At 38.8% G+C, this 21026-nt stretch overlaps 1 protein-coding gene across 1 annotated transcript in view; it reads right to left on the bottom strand.

The window, feature by feature from the left end:
• Nucleotides 1-21026, bottom strand: part of LOC134753546 (scavenger receptor class B member 1) — a 149826-nt gene that overhangs the window by 10279 nt on the left and 118521 nt on the right. The window contains exons 5-9 of the mRNA XM_063689457.1: nucleotides 7540-7678; nucleotides 5916-6043; nucleotides 4946-5030; nucleotides 3035-3168; nucleotides 31-152 (exon numbers count right to left, since the gene is read on the bottom strand). Of these exons, the coding sequence (XP_063545527.1) occupies nucleotides 31-152; nucleotides 3035-3168; nucleotides 4946-5030; nucleotides 5916-6043; nucleotides 7540-7678 (608 nt within the window). The remainder of the gene's footprint in view (nucleotides 1-30; nucleotides 153-3034; nucleotides 3169-4945; nucleotides 5031-5915; nucleotides 6044-7539; nucleotides 7679-21026) is intronic.

Genomic DNA, 21026 nt, shown 5'->3' with positions numbered 1-21026 from the left:
AAATTGCCGAAAATGATTCGTATAACCCACCATCCTTGTAGACATCTCGCCTGTACTGTAGGGGAAGTATACGGCAGATGTCCTTGTCGTACACATGGACCAGGTCCGACTTGGTCACCGCCCGAGGGGGGAAAAACGATCCTTCTGAGGCCCTGAAATAAGAAGTTTGTGTGTAGGTATATATTTTGCTATTTCGAGACTTGCATATTTACGTTTAGCAGTACATATGTGACGTTTTCAACCAAAAGGTACCACATTGTCGCTTGTCGATAAGGTTGATTTCAAATTGAAACTATATGGAAATAGCGCCTTATTGACAACCGACAATAAGTACCCTTTTGGTTGAGAATGGCACATATGTGTACGGTAGTACTATTAGTTATTCTGTGATATGTGGAAGCTTGTAATTTGCATTTAGTAGATAAGTCTGTTAACCTATTATATGTATATTAGGCAGTAAGCATCCCGAATAAAATAAAATAAAATACAGGGTGGGCCAGTGATAAATGCATTAAAAAAAACAATTTTTATGTTTTTAAATAAAAATTATAATTATAATTTGGGATAAAGAAATAAATTTTACGTTTAAAAAATTAAATCATCAAGATGTCGTCCGTAGCGGTTGCGGCACTCTTCCAGTCTTGCTTGTAAATTTTGAAAGACTTAACAAGACTTTCGTGTTAAGAGATTTCCTGGCTCCGAAACTTCACGAATCGATTTTTTTTAATGCATTTATCACTGGCCCACCCTGTATATAGTTTGGCTCAGGACTGTCTAATTTCAAACATAGACGGAGAGAATCATACTGTCTTTGTCTTACGCTAGAGAAAGAAACCCAAAAGAAAACTCAAAGGACGAGATGAGTAGTTTTCCTGACTGATTGACAAGTGTTTGCCAGACTATAGGATGAAAGTGAAACACAAAAAATTTCACCACACCATGGCGAGCCAAAACACTGACTCTAAAAATATTACAAATCAAATCGGAATGAACTCCGTAACATATAACGTAAGCGCACGAGGCAAGGGGACGACCGAGTCTCCAAAAGTAGTCCCCATATTGCTCCCTGGGTATTGACATTATAGTATACTAGCTTTTGCCCGCGACTTCGTCTGCGTGGAATTAGTAATTTGGGTACCTTAATTCTTAAACAAATCTGCTTTTTAATCCATCCTTTTTCACCCCCAAATTGGTCCACACTATACATTTCCACCCCATTTTTTACACCCTTAAGGGATGATTTCGGGGATAAAAGTTATTCTATATCATTTCCCACAGCTCAAACTATCCCCATACCAAGTTTCATCTAAATCGGTTCAGCGGTTATTGACTCCCCATACAAATTTCCACCCCCCTTTTCACCCCCTTGAGGGGTGAGTTCTGGGATAAAAAGTATCCTGTCCTTCCCCGGGACTCAAACTATCTGTATACCAAATTTCAACTAAATCGGTTCAGCGGTTTAAGCGTGAAGAGGTAACACACAGACAGACAGACAAATAGACAGACTTTCGCATTTATAATATTAGTATGGATTAGTATGGATTTGTACGCAACTTACGATGGCACTAAGGCAACTAGTTTAGGGTCTATAAAATACCTGATATCGTTGCAGGGACTGTCCTTCCATAGAGGCAGATGATCCATCCATTGGCCTTGTCCAGATATTCAAAACGTGACATTTATTTTATTAAATGGGACATTTTCTATGAAAAGAGACCTTTTTTTTATACTACGTCGGTGGCAAACAAGTATACGGCCCGCCTGATGTTAAGCAGTCTCCGTAGCCTATATACGCCTGCAACTCCAGAGGAGTTACATGCGCGTTGCCGACCATGTGCGTTGTACACCTTATTGTCGATGGCGCTTACGCCGCACAGCGTGGCGCGGCATTGTATTTATATCGGAGCATCGTTTATAATGGCGTAAGCTCCATCGACAATAAGGTCCCTTTTAGAAAATGCCACAAATAATAGCTAACGAGCAGACAAGCCGCCTAATGGGAAGCGGTCATCGTCGTCAATCAAAAAAACATCAAAAATGCCACTCAGATACCTACTCGCTATGGAGAACCCCTTGTCATTACGGAAAGGAAATATTTCAGGAAGTAGCTTATTCCACATTATGTACATTGTAGGAAAAAACCCCGCTTAAGGATGACTCACGTTAGACCGGGCCGTATCCGGGCCGGCGCTTCGTTTTCGATGGAAAGCATCACGTGATCACCTGTCATGTCATAGAAAAGTAAGCGCCGGAAGCTCCGGCCCGGACACGGCCCGGTCTAACGTGAGTCAACTTTTATTCTTGGTGTGGTACATGCCTATCTAAAAAGCGGGGATGAGCTTTGTTTGATAGGTGCAGTGGTAAAAAGGTCAAACTCAAAACCATGTTCAGGTCTTTCCTTTGGACATACCCAAAAGTTAAGAGTTATAAAGGTTTTTCTTATTTAACCCTTATCCACATGAAAGGGTAACCCTTTTATTTGGATAAGTATAATAGAATCATTACCTACATGCCCACAAGCTGTTAACTATTGGACACAGGTGAGAAAACATTACAGTTTGGTATGTCCACAGGAAAAACCTGAACATGGTTTTGAGCACAGATTTAATACCTATTATATACGCTAGATGACGCAAATACCACGATTTGTATTGAAACCAATCGTGCCGACTTTTTCATACAAAATTTACGCATAATATAATTTTAAAATTACTTATCTGTGAGGAAATATGTTCTTGCCTTTGGGTGCTCGCAATTTTTGGGCTGTTGCAGTTAATTATCATGCAACGAAGCATTTTTTAAGTTTTCACGGACGTCCGGCTGCAACAACTGACGCGCGTGGACTGTAAAGAGCGATGGTCAACCTCGACGCTTGGTCGGGGTTAGGACACGCGAAGTAGATGCATTTGCGTCTTCTATGGTTATTTCTGTGGTTTTGAGTTTGATCCAAAAACGAGATGATGGCACCAAGGAACGTGTATCTGTGTAGATCTTTGACACGTAGTCTAGGGTCTATGAAATATTGATGAAATACCTGATATCGTTGCAGGGACTGTCCTTCCAGTGAGGCAGATGATCCAAGCCGTTGATCTTGTCCAGATATCCAAATCGTGACATGGATTTCTGGCCCGCGTAGATCGTTGATACTTCGTCTAGGGTCCCGTTTCGCTGGAAAAGTCAGGCAATTAGCATTTGTATTGTTTTTGAGCAAGTAAAGTATAGTTCAGCTATGCTCAATACTCAATCATTTATTGCACATAATGGTTACACAGATGGAATATAAATATAATTATTGATCACATTATGTACCCTGTTGGGCGCAGCAAATAAGGAGAAAAGCACTTCCATAATAATAAAATAAATCTAGGTTTTCACTTAATTCTAGGTATTACCAAAGATAGATATAACTCTTCTAAGGAAAAAACGTGCCTCGAAAATCAAGAAAATTTGATTCTCGTTCAGAGGGCGCTACTAGTTTTGGACTACAGTCGTATAGATGGCGTTGACGGTTTCGTTTGTTATTTAACAATTTTTACGCATATCAGTGAAAGAACATGGGTCAAAATCATCAAAATAATTAATGCAAATAAAATAAATCATTTATCTATATTTAAATACATTTTATCGTATTTTTACAAATCTTCAATTTTAGTTTTAAAGTGTGTCGACAGATGGCAGTGAATTTACTGGGGTTACAAAATTTACTATGACAGTACCGCTCTAGTATAAGTTACTCTATGGTATTACTTACAATTTCTTCTAAGTATTCATTTAGAGAATAATAACATTTGGACAATAGAAATTGTTTTAGCTTGCGGATAAATGCTGTTTCACTTGGTTCTTCTTTTAATTCTTCCGGCAATTTATTGTATATTTTTATCGACATTACAAAAGTCCCGATTGAGAGCATCTTAAGTCGTGAGGCTGGTAGCAATAGTTTATACATGATTGAGTAATGAGTATTGAGTTCAGAGCTATGCGTAATTTCGGAGAATTTTATTTCACTTTGACAAAGTTCATTATTTGAGTATTTCAACCGTATTACTTTTCTGGTCATATTTTGGGTGAAATGGCTGTACCTGCATGTAATCATGTAACTAACTGCATTTCCCGTTACTCCGAAAGGCCATCAAAATCTACTGCCACTTTTACAATAGGTAATATGTGTTCAGAAAAGTTACAAATGGCCCATAACTGTAAATCACTTACGTGTTTTGCAAGAGACGTCGTTCTTGTCAAAGGAGGATAGGCAGATTTGTATGGACACTAGCCCATGAACCGATAAGAATAAGCGACATACCATCGGAAAGGTATTTCATATACTTCATTTTTAGGGTGCCGTACCCAAAAGGTAAAAACGGGACCCTATTACTAAGACTCCGCTGTCCGTCTGTCTGTCACCAGGCTGTATCTCATGAACCGTGATAGCTAGACAGTTGAAATTTTCACAGATGATGTATATATTTCTGTTGCCGCTATAACAACAAATACTAAAACGTACGGAACCCTCGGTGCGCGAGTCCGACTCGCACTTGGCCGTTTTTTTTTGTACGGCGAGACTTGTCAAATCTCTGTTTAAAAAATTTATTACGACACAAAAAAAAACATAAGTAAAAGAATCAAAAACTAAAATATCATGACACTAAATCATCGACAATAAAAAAACCCTCATGATCTGCGACACAGGAACTTAGTACCGAAAAAAAACTATAGGTTTCAACTCACACAACTTTTTGCGGCGATAACATTTTTCTGACAAAGATTTGGGACTACCTGCTGCTCAAGACCAAGCTGACTTTGCAAGCATCAAGTTTAGATGTGGATTAGATGGATGCAAATATTCTGAAAGTGCGTCTACAAGCAAACTGCTCGTGTCGTGTGCATTCGAAGTACGATTTGCAGCACGCGCGCAATTTGGACGCCTCATAAGTTGCATGATACTTACCGCTAACAACAGTCCCATCTGACTGTTCGGCCTCTTCCCTTTGGGGTAGAAGTAATGCGCCAAAGTCACTAGGGGGTCGTCGTATCTGTAAAACATAATTCACATTTACAATAAACAGGATTCAAGATTCAAAATATTCTTTACTCATGTAGGTTTTCTAGCAACAGGTGTTTTTAGGGGGCGTTCATTAAATGCGTGAGGCGTTTTTGAGGATGTTTGTGAAACACACCTAAGTAAGTGTCCAGTGGTGTAGAACCTACTTTATAGCTTGAATCGCCTCCTGCGTGTGGCAACACTGTTCTCTCTCTTCCTAGCCGCCATGCTTAGCGTTCACATCAAAAATGTAAGAATTTTCAATATAAATAATAAATGGAGTAAAAAGTGAAGTTAAAGTTTTTATCTCATCTGTTCCAAGTCTCTCCATCCTCCAACATTTACAGGATGTTTGCGGCGTTCCAATAACCACAATAAATATTACTAGAAATTTAAACTGCGAGCCTTAAGTTTTTAAGAAATATGGGAAAGGGGACCACACTTTCGTGATCGATACAAATAATTACACATCTGTGATCACAAGAGGATTGTGTCACATATCGCAATATTTATTTTTAGTCTTAGCGTAGAAGTCTAGTCCCCTTAGGTACTTGCCATTATTTATCCAGGGTAATATCGCGTCAAATAAGGTGAGTTCGGCAAAATTTCGGACGATTTTAGGTGGGTTGAGATGATGTTGGATTTTTCTGAGCTTGTGGAAAGGGCATGGACATGATTCAGTTACGAAATTGATAAAAATAAAATGCTCAATGTCATAGTGAGCGCGTAATAAGTGTTTAAATATAGGAAACAAAAAAAATTGACATGAACTCACAGGTGAATTGTCGACTACGAAAATAATGTTTTGGTAACAAAATGGAGTGAGCACTCTGTTTACTTAATCCTCTTTGATGACACAGTAAGTGGAGAAACGTACCCAAAAACCAGCTGTTCCGCGGTGACCTTGACGAAAGGCTCAGCCGTCTTCTTGTACGCCACCGACAGCACTGACGCCAGACCGCTCACCACGAGTCCGGCAAGGTTGGGAGAGAAAGAAGTCACTGTCTGAAACAAAATAATGGTATTAAGGCACGGTGTTGTATGCTCCATTTTTCAATAACATAATAGTAGATTATATGACTAGGGAATAAAACGATCCATTTTAGGCGAGGTGTGCATATAGCTACCTGAGCCGGAACGGCGAGGGTCGATAGGCACAGCGAGGTTAAAATGGGTTTCATTACCGAGTTATACTCTACTTTTTACAAAAAAAACAACAGGTAGGTACTTATGAAATAAAACTATGAAAACGGATTATATCGCGTATATTGAATTTATAATTCATCCCGACGTTTCGAACTCTTTACAGCGTTCGTGGTCAACGGGTGACAATATATACGCGATATAATCCGTTTTCATAGTTTTATTTCATGAGTAACTATCGCGGTAACCGAAGACAATATTAGGTAGGTACTTATTTTATATTTTATGAAATATTAAAAGTACAATTGGTACAATTTTTAATATGTAGAGCTATGTTTTTCCCGGGTAAATTAATTGTATTTTGAGTCAATTGGGGAGGCGAAAGAGGTGTTACGGGCAGATTTATCGAATTCTGATTCGATTCGGGAGTAAATGTAGGCGAAATCAAAAATATGTATACACATTTTCCCTAGGGACTAAAATACGATTTTTACCCCGATTTGCAGGTCTAATATGAAGCACTTTTAGAGCATGAGAAGTGAAAATTACATTTTTTCAATTACATTTCTGGGCCAAAACACTTTTTTATTTGAGAAATTGTATGTTATTTCTACTCACAATCACGAATCGGAATCGCTAGCTCCTTCGATTCTAATAGGCGAAAAAAATTGTCCCAAGTTTTAAATAAATTTTCCATAAAATAAAAGTGTAGTGTAACATCAAGATCATCATGGCCTTTTTTAAAATGTAGGGCGAGTAGGTACTTACATGACATGTATAGTGCTACATAAAATAGTAGAAATTAAATAAAATGGAACTAAAAAAAATCCTCATTAAATTGTTGCCATGTCAAAAATGTGACATTTTACGTCAAAAATGTGACAGTTACGTAGGAAGTGGCGCCCTCAAAAATTTTCTTCAATTTCTTGTCAAAAATTTTATGTCATAACTGATTTGAATAGATTTTGGCTTATTTTTTGTCCTGAAAACCGTTAAGTAGAAGAGCAGCTTAACGACTTGCTACTTCTTCTTCAAAAGACTCACCAGTAGAGGAATGTTCGGCACTGTCAACTTCTGGTTCTTATTGACGGACAGTTCGGGAACGAATCGCAGAATCTTGTTGTGTTGGTACGTGATAGTGTCGTCACTTTGTTCACCTATTATTAGACTCACAAGTAGAGGAATGTTCGGCACTGTCAACTTCTGGTTCTTATTGACGGACAGTTGAGGAACTTATCGCACAATTGTGTTGGTACGTGATGGTGTCGTCACTGTTCACTTTTTTTTATGTCTTAATAAAAGGGCTTTTTCGAGTAAACGAATATGTCACCCAACTGTTCACTTATTGTTAGACTCACCAGTAGAGGAATGTTCGGCACTGTCAACTTCTGGTTCTTATTGACGGACAGTTCGGGAACGAATCGAAGAATCTTGTTGTGTTGGTACGTGATGGTGTCGTTGTCATGAAACTTTATGTTCACCTTCTCCATGTCTTCTCTGGAAAAGATATTAAGAGATATAAAGTTAGTTGCTTCTTGACTCCTCGTTCTAACATTAATACCAGAGGGCCAACCGCGATGTGTTGCCTCCCTGTCACACTTACGTACGAATTTTCAAGTGCGACAAAAAGGTAACACGTCCAACGTGGTTCGCGGTAGGCCATCAGAGCGAGCGAAATTTTCCAAAATCGAACGAGCGCTACGTTCTTAAAGTGGGATCAAGAGCGTTGCAAGGGCTTTACGTTACGAGGGTTAAACAAACTTTGCTACTGAGAGTACTGAGTGAAGTGAAATACATTTTTTATACTATATCAACGCAAGGAAAATATTAACTGTTTTATACATTACATATCAAATTCAAATGACCACTTAAAAACGTCACTCAATAAAGCATATAGTTTGTCAAGGGACTGTCTCATTACCAACATAGACAGAGATAATCATACTATCTTTGTCTTACACTAGTACTAGCACCCAAAAGAACAGGATGAGTATAGTTTTCTTTGTTCCTATTTACTGACAAGATTTGCTTGACCAACTATATCATCATTATCTTCCCACGCAGAAGCTAGTTTGATAATATCTTTGTACTCTGTGGTTACGATCTAGATACTTTTTTAAATTAATTCCAGTTACTATATACTGGCTAAGTCTCGCAGAGAAAAGTGGGCAGAAACCGTTTCCAATATCAACCTGACGCACAATAGCAAAAAAGCCTGGTCCACTCTCCACAAGCTTACTGGCGAAGCACCCGCGGGCACGCGCCCGGGTTTGATCACAGCCAACCAGATTGCAAGCCAGCTTCTGTTGAACGGCAAGCCACCTCACCGCATACCAAGACCCCCATCCAACCCGGCTCTTCAGGATGACACCAACCGCAGCCTGAGCAGGCCATTTACTGCATGTGAACTCCAAACTGCCATTAAAAACCTGAAAAGCGGGAAGGCGTCTGGCATGGACGACCTCACAGTGGAACAAATTAAGCACTTCGGACCTGTGGCAACTTCTTGGCTTCTGGCTCTCTTCAACGATTGTCTGGTGTCGCTCAGCATACCTAAAGTGTGGCGCAAATCAAAAATAGTAGCGCTGCTAAAACCTGGGAAGCCTCCCGATGACGCTAAAAGTTACCGCCCTATCTCCTTACTGTGCCACACCTACAAGCTGTTTGAGCGTCTTCTTCTCAACCGGCTGACACAAGCAGTGGATCCTCTACTTATCAACGAACAAGCAGGATTTCGCCCCGGGAAGTCGTGTACGAGCCAGACACTAAAGCTGACGCAGCACATTGAGGACGGCTTTGAGCTTGGCATGGTCACTGGTGTGGCTTTCGTTGATCTATCTGCAGCCTACGACACTGTGAACATCAGGATCTTGCTGTCAAAGGTTGCCAACGTCACTCGAGATGGAGGCTTCGTTCGTGTACTTGGAGAGCTGCTACGGAACCGCTGTTTTCAAGTTCACCTCAACACGGGAAAAAGCCGATGGCGACGCCAAAAGAATGGTCTCCCCCAAGGCAGCGTGTTGGCGCCTACCCTTTTTAACCTATACACGAACGATCAGCCAAGCCCACCGAAGACTCAACGTTTCCTCTACGCAGATGATCTAGCCCTTGCAGCTCAATGTCGCTCATTCGAGGATGCGGAAGGGACCCTATCTGAGGCATTGGAGCAACTCGGTAGTTACTATAGGGCTAACTGCCTCCGACCAAACCCAAGCAAAACCCAAACATGTGCGTTCCACTTGCGCAACCACCACGCAAACAGACCCCTTCGCGTAGAGTGGGATGGAGCGACACTTGAACATTGCCCCCACCCGCGATATCTGGGAATAACGCTGGATAGAGCGCTAACCTACAGGGCGCACTGCTCCAACACACGCCTGAAAGTCAGTGCGCGGAACAACCTGCTGCGCAGGCTAACTTCAACAAGCTGGGGCGCTACCGCGCACACCTTGCGTACCACCGGACTAGCTCTGTGCTTTTCTGCTGGAGAGTTTGCCTGTTCAGTCTGGCACCGGTCCCCACACGCCAGCCTCGTAACCGCCGCGCTTAACGACACCTGCCGCACCATCTCAGGCTGCCTCAAGCCGACCCCGCTAAACAAGCTTTACCCTTTAGCTGGAGTGGCTCCCCCTAACATCCGCCGGGAGGTGGCCTGCGCTATCGAAAAGCACAAGCAGGAGAACGACCAGCGACACCCCTTGCATGGACATATCCCGCCACCTGCCCGTCTTAAAAGCCGCAGGAGTTTCATGCGGAGCACCAGCCCCCTGCAGGGTGAGCCGCCCGATGTGCGCCGCTTGCTGTGGCAGACCCGGTGCCCCCCACCGGACGGGTACGTGCAGGCTTTGGAGCAGCTGCCGCCTGGCCATAAAGAACCTTGGCCAATTTGGAAGTCCTTAAACAGGCTCAGGTCCCAAGTTGGTCGATGTAAGCATAACATGGCCAGATGGGGACTGCTCCGTAGCCCCTCGACTCAGTGTACCTGCGACACAGCAACGCAAACCATGGCACATCTACTGGCGTGCCCCGCATGCCCACATCACTGCTCGGAACTGGATCTGAGGGACGCGACAGCCAGGGCTGTCAACACCGCTGCCTACTGGGCATCCATCGTATCGTATAGAAGTGGGGGTGGAGCCACGACACGAAAAGAAGAAGAACTATATACTATCAATATTTGTGTTTGGTCTCCGATTGATTGATAAATAGGTATCTTTCAATTGTTAGCTAAACTGGTCAAGTTACAAAACGTTTATTACTTAATTTTAAAACCATTTGTAAACTTGTGAGAGCATTAAACAAAACACATAAGTGTAAATTAAGTAATAAACAAATGACTTCACAGTGTTAACTTCAAATTTAACAAGCTTTGTCTCATTGTAGTCAAATTTCACGGTTGTCGCGTTCAATGTTCCAGCCTTTGAGTTGTGAATAGATACTTAATATTGGTCACGGCAAAGATAGATCCGTAATAGATGGATACAGTCTAAGGAAAAAATGTGCCTCGAAAATCACGAAAATTTGATTGTCGATCAGAGGGCGCCACTAGTTTTGGCCTACTCTCGTATAGAGGGCGTTGACGGTTTCGTTTGTTATTTATAATTTTAACGCATACCAGTGAAAGAACATGGGTCAAAACCATATAAAAATAATTAATGCAAATAAAAAAATCATTTATCCATATTTAAATACATTTTATCGTATTTTTATAAATATTTATTTATAGTTTTAAAGTGTGTCGACAGATGGCAGTGAATTTATAGGGGTTACAAAATTTACTATGACAGTACCGCTCTAGTATAAGTTACTCTATGGTCACGGCTAGTTTAGCCCACCTAGCTGTGCGACGACAAAGGAACTTTAACCCAAACCACGTCTAATTTAGCTCGCCAGGTTTGACCCGAACAAACATACTACAAATTTTGCAAGTTAAATCAACACTTTTAAAAAGGGATATATACATGAATAAATAATATTTTGAATCTTGAATCCTGTTTATGTAAATGTTTTGTTTTACAGATACGACGACCCCCTAGTGACTTTGGCGCATTACTTCTCACCAAAGGGAAGAGGCCGAACAGTCAGATGGGACTGTTGTTAGCGGTAAGTATCATGCAACTTATGAGGCGTCCAAATTGCTGCTGCGCGTGCTGCGCGTGCTGCAAATCGTACTTCGAATACACACGAGCAGTTCTCTAGTAGACGCACTTTCAGAATAGGTAATTTATTAGTCCATCAGTCCATCTAATCCACATCTAAACTTAAAGCCTGACCGCCGTTACTATATGTCTCTACACGGTGTTACTTGAGCCACTGAAAACCTGAGACACCCCAACAGTTTTTTTATTATTTTAAACTCAACTTGAGTATTTATTCTTTAATCCGATAAATATTAAAAAAATATATGTTGTTTAGTTTTCTTAACAATTCTATTCGACTGTACTACACAAGATACTTCGTCGTTTTAGTCACATCAAACAATTGCTAGTTACCATCGTAAACACTGTTAACTGACCATTTGCATGCCTTACTGCAACGAGATAAGGTTTATTACCAATGGCCAATGTGTTTTTTTTTTAAATTTTAATTTATTTACACAAAGGGTACATGCTTACAAACAAAATTTATGCATCGCCAAACTGTAACCAGTTTGTTGGCGATTGAAGCGCTCAATAACAAAATGGAATCATGCACCTGAACAAAATAATTAACAGCTGAAACAGTAATCCTTATATATATATAACATAAAAACTAACATGCACAAATACCTAATAAGTAAATAAATTTTCCCAATGTTCAATTTTCTAAAAGGTATGTTTTTAGTCTCTTTTTAAGGACCGGCTTACTAAACCTAGATTTATCTCTCAACCACCCTATTTCGTTAAACAGCCTAGGCACAATAGTTATTTGTTATACAAGGGTGCAAAGTTGTATTTTACCCGCGAGTGTGGAATTGAAACACGAGCTAGCGAAAGGATTCTATAGTTGAACCACGAGCGAAGCGAGTGGTTCTAAAATAGAATCCTGAGCGTAGCGAGTCTTTCAAAACACGAGAAGTAAAATACATTTGCACCCGTGTGTAACACAAAACTTTTCCCCTCACTATAGCGAGGAAAGTGCAACATCCACAGGCGTTAAATCATCTTCATCACTGGAATCACTTATTTTTTTACGATATTATAACAGAAAACACTGGAAATTCTGATTTTTACGTGAGTCGGTGATCGGTGAGAAGTGTTTTTAAGTAAAAAAATTGTTGACAATGTTGACATTTCTGTTCTGACGTATGAAATGTCAACGATGCGTTTTGAAATTGCATCGACTCAACTTGTGCGTTCAGAATTATATTTATATAAATAAAAAATCTAACGTTTCCTATGGAAATTTAAGGTTTATGACTTAAAATTATTAAATAAAGCTAAATTTGGTCTTTTTTATTAGATTCTCAAACCATTTATTTAATGATAATTAATATCGAACGAACCATTATTATGAGCGTCTTACGTTTTGTTATCTGTCAAGCTACTTAAACACGCTCCATCCAAGGTCAAATTACTTTCCCCACTAGTGGATAAAATGCGTTTTTCCCCGCTTGTTTTAAAGGATAAAAGACGGCTTTCCGAGCTAGTGAGGGGAAAAATATTTATTTAACCTCCTTCCATAATAGTTGACCGCCGGGGGCTGTATTAACTTCCCCTCTCGTACCCGTCTTGTGTTGTATTTATTAAATGCTGGCCTTTTATGCTCATCTAAATAATAGTTTTCTAAAGCCATCAGGTATTTAATTTTCTTTTGTACGGGTAAAATTTTACATAGTGGGAATAACTCGCTATAATCAAAGGTATTAAGAATGAATGTGGAGGGAAGTACGAGGAGAGGAAAACCGAGGAAAAGGTGGATGGACTGTGTGAAAGATGATATGAAACTAACGCAAGTGAATGATGAGATGACGGGTGACAGAGATGTATGGAAGAAAAAGACATGCTGCGCCGACCCCAAGTGAATGGGACAAGGGCAAGCGAATGATGGAATCATGTGTGTGTGTGTGTTGCTCATTGACAAATAACGTGTCAAATGCTAGTTATTGATATTGTTGCATTACAAACTTGTAAACTGAGCATGTAAAAAAAAACCCCATTAAAATATAGCGCAATCGATTCTCCTATCGATTCTAAACAAACTGTTTTTAGGTTTTCAGTGGGTCATGAAACACCGTGTATAAACAAAACTATTAAATACAATGTCTAGGCTCTAGGCCACATAATGAGAAGTCAAAAGTACGAGTTATTACAATATTTACAATGAATAATACAAGGGAAGATTCACGGTAAAATAATTGTCGAAGGATAAAGAATATAACTTAGAAATCTGCGCCATTGGTTCCAAAAAAAGCACACGGTTAGTTCTCAGAGCTGCTGTGTCGAAGGTTCAGGGTAGCCAAGGTGATAATCGCTTGCGTTACGATACATTGAACTATTATTGCTAACGTATAGAACCGGCACAGAGGACCAGTATTTTGTGCCGTGAGTTGATAATGTTTTGACATAATAGAAGCGGAGCGTGAATCTCGCGACCTAAACTGATTTATAATTAAATTCCAATAATCTAACCTCACTTTTTCTTTTTTCCGTATGTTCTAAGAAACTAAACAAAGCTAAAAAGGATACATCTATATTTATTTTAAATGCTAGAGTATGCAAAAGGGAAATTTGAGTTTACTTCTTTACATATTTTCCATTATTACGAAAGAAAAAGGATCTGAGTGAGGTTAGTTTTTAGGGTTCCGTGCCCAAAGGGTAAAAACGGGACCCTATTACTAAGACTCCGCTGTCCGTCTGTCAGTCTGTCTGTCTGTCTGTCTGTCTGTCACCAGGCTGTATCTCATGAACCGTGATAGCTAGACAGTTGAAATTTTCACAGATGATGTATTTCTGTTGCCGCTATAACAACAAATACTAAAAACAGAATAAAATAAAGATTTAAGTGGGGCTCCCATACAACAAACGTGATTTTTGACCGAAGTTAAGCAACGTCGGGCGGGGTCAGTACTTGGATGGGTGACCGTTTTTATAGTTAATGGTACGGAACCCTTCGTGTGTGAGTCCGACTCGCACTTGGCCGGTTTTTATTTGTAATTTAATTACAAATCAGAGTATAAACGCGTAAGTGCCATGAATTTTACGGCGCTTACGACGCTTTCGTCGCGTGGTACAGGTTGCGATTGTGACAATTTCATCCTTTGGTATGGCTTATCTATACCTACCTAGTAATAATATCTCAATGCCCTTTTTAGTAGTAAATTGACCAATTAATCTGTCATTTTAGGTATCAAGCATATGTGGTATTTTCTATAAAATGGGACCTTATTGTCGATGGTGCTTAGGCCATTATAAACGATGCTCCGATATAAATACAGTGCCGCGCGACGCTGTGCGGCGTAAGCGCCATCGACAATAAGGTCCCTTTTTATAGAAAATGCCCCATATAAAAATAGTTTAGCGCAGTCGCACGTATACAGAAATTACAGAACGATTATGATGACTTATTTCCTTCATACTTACATAATAGACACGTTTAAGACGACAAAGTTTATTGTACAGTCGCTATCAGATATATCGGAGCGGTCAAGCTGTTCACAAATATCTGAAGAAAGCCTCAATATTGTCTTCTTCGGTTACCGCGATAGTTACTCATGAAATAAAACTATATGAAAACGGATTTTATCATAGCTTTTGCCCGCGACTTCGTCTGCGTGGACTTAGTAACAGCAGCTAAAGTAAGTATAGCGCCTGGAAAAATTCTCATAGCAATCATTCAATTTGAGCAAATTATGCACACAAATTAGCAGGCACTTCATTAATTATCCCAATTCCACCCCGCTTTTTACTTTCTTAAGATGATTTTTGGGATAAAAACTATCCTATATCCTTCTCAGGGACTCAACCTATCTCTATGCCAAATTTCATCTAAATCGATTCAGCGGTTTAAGCGTGAAGAGGGAACACACAGACAGAAAGACAGACAGACTTTCGCATTTATAATATTAGTATGGATATATTATATATTATATGAATATATATGAATATATCATAAATCGTTAAAGCGCATGTTTAGATATTTTTGAGTATATTGGCCGCTCTAATATATCTGACGGCGACTGTTCTTTAATAATGATTACACTTTATATAGTCTTTAATGTTTTATATCGAGACCTAAGTGCCATTTACGACGCTTAAGAGCTCATACCATTTACGATTCAACACAATATGTTAAACACTACCAATAAAATACCATCTTTATGTACCATCTCATTTTACATCGTATTTTATCGTAGGCGTCATTGTAAGAGCTAAATCGACTTGAACCTAACGTATCCTATAAAGCTAGGCGGAAATGTGTCGTTTTTAAAGCGGCCCACGTATTATCAGTCCGCCGGACGATGTCAGCCTGTTAGTTGGAACAAAAATTTGATAGTTCCGAAAAACTGACAGGACGATATCGTCCGTCGTCTGGTAATCAAATCAGTGGGTCCCTTGAGAGTCCCCGGCAAGCTCGGTTCTCCATACAAACGTAGTTACGCTCTCATTTTAAAACGACTAGCTAGATTGCTCTGAAACTTTGTACTTACAATAGGATAAGGTATATCTGGATCTGTAATTAGTTTATGTAGCTTCAGATATAATAGTATATACTATATATATATACTACTACTATACTAGACTACTATATATATAATAGTATATAGATATAGTATTATATACATACATAAGATAAGAGTATATATTATAATAAACCTACGAAAAAGTAAAACTAAATAACAATAAATACAATATTACCCCCCACTCTGATTATCCCCCGGACCAAATGTGCCAAAAATACTGGCGGCATTACCTCGCTAAATGGCCAGGGATATCTTTTGGACGAGGAAAGAACCAGAGCGAGGGTCGCCCTCCCTTTTCCCTTAAGCGTCGCCCTATATCCTCCTTAATAAAGACTGGCCTCAGCACACCAAGCACCCCGCCGTCTCAACGGCAACCGGGACAAAATCGTACACCTGTTCAAGGTTCGCGTATATATATATATGTAGAACTTGGTTGATGTGTGATATATATATATAAAATGTGAAATGGGGCGATACCCTCTCTAACGATTATAGGCTAGAGTGTGGTGTACGTCAAGGGGGCATAACTTCTCCGGACCTATTTTGCCTCTACGTTAATGGTCTGATTGAGGAGCTGAGAGGTACCAGGACGGGTTGCCATGTTGCTAACATATGCGTTAACAACCTGAGCTATGCCGATGATATGGTGCTTCTCAGCCCCTCAAGCCAGGGTATCCAAAAATTGCTTACTATCTGCGAAACATTCTCAAAACAGCATTATCTAAAATATAATATTTTAAAAACAGAACTGCTCGTTTTCAGATACGGCAAGGGTCCGGAGGTAGTTCCGCCAGTTTATTTGAATGGTTCACCGGTTCGGGTCGTAGCATCTTTCAAGTACTTAGGCCATTTTCTAACGGAGAACCTTCGCGACGACATGGACATGGAGCGAGAGCGCCGCGCGCTCGCGGTCCGCTGTAACATGCTGTCGCGAAGATTCTCCAAGTGCACCACTGACGTAAAAATTACTTTGTTTAGGGCATTCTGTCAGTGCTTTTATACATGCTCACTTTGGTGTAACTACACCAAACGCTCATATAACGCGCTTCGGGTTCAGTATAACGATGCGTTCAGAATACTCATGAAACAACCTCGTTACTGCAGTGCTAAGACCATGTTTGCTAATGCGGGAGTACCTGATTTTTATGCAATCATGAGGTCCCGCATAGCTTCGGTCTGGGCAAACGTATGGCAAAACTCGCAGCAAAATGATATTCTGGCGCTGTTTACTGTAAACCCGAGCAATAACATCCTAAAACACTGGACGGCCGTGCACCTGAACCAAAATGGTAAATAATAATTATGTACTTATTTAAGGTATAATTTAACAAAGGATCTATTTATAGCTTCCGCATCATTGTATTGTATTGTATTTTTAAGTTTTATGTTACCTTATTTTATTTTACTGTATGAGTTTAAAACTTGAAATAAACAATATTATTATTATTATTATTATTATTATTATTATATATATATATTTATATGTATATATACATATATTAACCAAGTTCTACACAGGTGCCTCCTTTGCAATGATGAAATGTGCAAATATCAGCAAAAACTTATGCAAATATGACGTTCATTATGGCTACCACACTTGTTTGATATCGACATGACACGTGTCACCAACACGTTTTTCCTAAGAATGACACATTCCTCAATACATGTCTACTTTTAAAGTAATAAAATAGTAATAGAGCCATTATATTACTTTAACCTGCAAGATCACCCTTTTACAGCGTTTCCTTGTTGTAGACGGAGAGCTAGACCCGGAAATTTGGTATGTAATCAGAGCAAAAACGAACTATACTCATGATGGACAAATTTAGGAACACGCAAAAAAAGTTATAATTACTGGATTAGAGTAAAGTAATTTCAAATTGATTGTATGTAATGTCTGACAAAAAGGAGTAGATATTAAAAAGTGGCAATGTAGTGTCGTCCCTTTCAAATCAATGTAAGAAAACGAGACGACACTACAGAGTATTGCCACTTTTTAATTTCTACTCTTTTTTGTCAGACTATAAACACTTTGGATTCCAGCCCTTTAAGCCAAATCTCATAGAAAAAGGGGCAAGCTATGATGGCGCCATCTCTGCAAACCTTTGACAGTTGCCAACCCCATTCGTGGTAGCCGTGCTGTTGCTAAGCATTTAATATCGCTAGTGAGAGTTATTGACTTAGCAGTATTGACATTTTCCGTTTGCCCGGGCCTGTCAAAAACTGCTCACACAGATTATGTTTTATTGACAATGTCGTAATCTATATAAGTGTCAAAATAACCTAAAAATACAAACTCTTTATTGGAATTTGAGTAGTATTAGTAGGGAGATAAAGTTGATATTAAGTTTGTTTTCTAGAACAAGGTGCTTTTAGTTGATGCTAAGGCAAGTTTGGCGAGTTTCTAACATTACGAAAAATGCCAATATGTGTTTGTGTACAATCGCGCTCAGCGTGTTAGCTTCTAAACAAAATGTTAACCAGCGGTGGCAGCATGGTTCCCTTTTTAGGTTTCCGTACCCAAAGGGTAAAAACGGGACCCTATTACTAAGACTCCGCTGATACATGTAAACCTTTTCTGTTGTCATCTTATACACGTATTCTGGCAAATAAAGAAATTCTATTCTATTCTATTCTGTCTTTCTGTCTGTCCGTCTGTCACCAGGCTGTATCTCGCAAACCGTGATAGCTAGACAGTTGAAAATTTCACAGATGATGTATTTCTGTTGCCGCTATAACAATAAATATTAAAAACGGAATAAAATAAATATTTAAATGGGGCTCCCATACAACAAAAGTGATTTTTTTGCCGTTTTTTTGCGTAAGCCCGTCTCGCACTTGGCCGGTTTTTATCGCCTGTCACTATGCCTGTCACTTTTACACTTACATACTTGTTAGAACGTGACAGGCATGGTGACAGGTGATAAAAATGCGGCCGTGCTACGGCCGCTGACTACGGTATTTAGAAAATAACCCGCGCCATAAAAAATAATAGATGAACACCTTACCAAAATCGATTGAGTACTTTTCACGCTACATTTGAATACACGGCAAAAATATACTAACATACACCTAGGTACATACGGGTACATAGATACCTACATAAAAGCTAAGTGCGAAAATCAAAGCCCATAATTATGTTAGGTATGTCATGGAATATGATTTCTTTATCACCTTGTCAAAGTGAAAATCAATAAGAAAGCTCTAGGGATTTCATATTAGATGTTTGTTAAATTGGATGTGTACATGTGAATTTTTATTCTAATAATTTTGTAAATATGTTGACATTTGTAATTGTAATTTGTAATTCTGTACTATATTTAATTTCAATATTTATTTGAATTTTTAATTTTTAATAGGTACAATGTACATCATTTTAATTATTAAGAAACTATGTTCGACACAATATAATTATTGTTAAGAATAAATAAATAAAGAATAGATATAAGATGTGGCAAGAATACTGTGACAAGTTAAAAAGTGGAACGGAAATTAACCTTTAAATGCATGATTTTTTCTATTTGCTCAAAATTAATATATGTGCTACATAATTATTTGCTGATTATTGGATAAATAGTTAAAAAAATATAACATCGATTTTCACTGAAAAATCAGTGTTAGGAGTTGCATATTTATATAAATCATATTTATGTAAATATTTAAATTTTAGTAAGAGATATATGAAAAATCTTACTGCCATCAGAAAGGTACACTATTTGTGATACACCTATAATAAAGTTTTTAAATATAAAATAATTACAAACCCCAAAAAAAAAGTCCAAAATCACATATCAAAAATCACCAAATTATGGATTTTTCTAATTTTCCGACATTTTGTCTTAAAACGAATGTAATTATAAATAAAAATATTGCGTAAATTTAAATTAAAAATCGGAATACGGATTAGTTTTACTATTGAAATAATATATAGGAACAAATAGATTTATCTTAATAGAATTCTACACCAAGCCAGACGCAACGGAGCCACGCTGTTGTCGTCGCCCAAATTAAATACTTAAATTTTTGTGTTTTCTCGTAGGGTATTGTATCATTGTATTTTAATTTGTTTTGTAGTTCGCAGTGCCTTGGTAGTAATACTGTAATGCTGTGTAACTAATTTGAATAAAAAAAAAAACTAATCATGTATTAATATAGATGTTTTTGTTGTGTAGGCTGCATCCATCACTATGCATTTAAGGGTTAAATTCTTTAACCGTACGTAACTGTATACATAAACTGCTAAAATCGTAACCATACCCGTAGGCGGGTGTAGTTTTCTAACACTTAAGTCTATAATATACATTTGACACTGGACGGTTTTTTGCTATTATAATATGAATAATTTCCCCTATTTCAAATACACTAAGCACTTGTGTGCGCGAGAGTGGGGTTTTCGTGTGAAGAAATCAGTCGCCAGCGGCGACCCGTACAACGCATGCGCTAAACTATAGTGCACGTTCTAACCTGAGTGCTCTCTGCTCTACCGAGAGGTGCTAGGCATAAATGTGCCAAACACGCTGCTGGTTGCCTCGCTGTATGGCCATTTGGTTGTTATGGCTATTATCGCTACATCACAATACATATTTAACATCGCCAAACACGTACATACACAGACACACATTTAATACAAGCAAAGATAGATATAACTCCGTAATAGATGGATACAGTCTAAGGAAAAAACGTGCCTCGAAAATCAAGAAAATTTGATTCTCGTTCAGAGGGCGCTACTAGTTTTGGCCTACAGTCGTATAGATGGCGTTGACGGTTTCGTTTGGTATTTAAAAATTTTAACGCATATCAGTGAAAGAACATTGGTCAAAATCATAAAAATAATTAATGCAAATAAAAAAAAATCATGTATCTATATTTAAATACATTCTATCGTATTTTTATAAATCTTCATTTTTAGTTTTAAAGTGTGTCGACAGATGGTAGTGAATTTACTGGGGTTACAAAATTTACTATGACGGTACCGCTCTAGTATAAGTTACTCTATGATACAAGCAAGCTCACCCGTACCCGGTTAGGAAGCAAATAACTCCTGCTTCCCGCAAGTTACCGACTGACTAATTGGACTAAGTCCTCCAAGACCATGCAGGTTCTGGGCCCCAAAGTTTTTAACAAAATGCCAAAAGTCATCACCACGATAGAATCGTCCAACTCATTTATGCGTGAATTAAAGAA

This window comes from Cydia strobilella, chromosome 27, assembly GCF_947568885.1.
Source record: "Cydia strobilella chromosome 27, ilCydStro3.1, whole genome shotgun sequence".
Classification (NCBI taxonomy): Eukaryota; Metazoa; Arthropoda; class Insecta; order Lepidoptera; family Tortricidae; genus Cydia; species Cydia strobilella.
The sequence above is the reverse complement of the archived record's forward strand: the minus strand, read 5'-3'. Positions and strand labels throughout refer to the sequence as shown.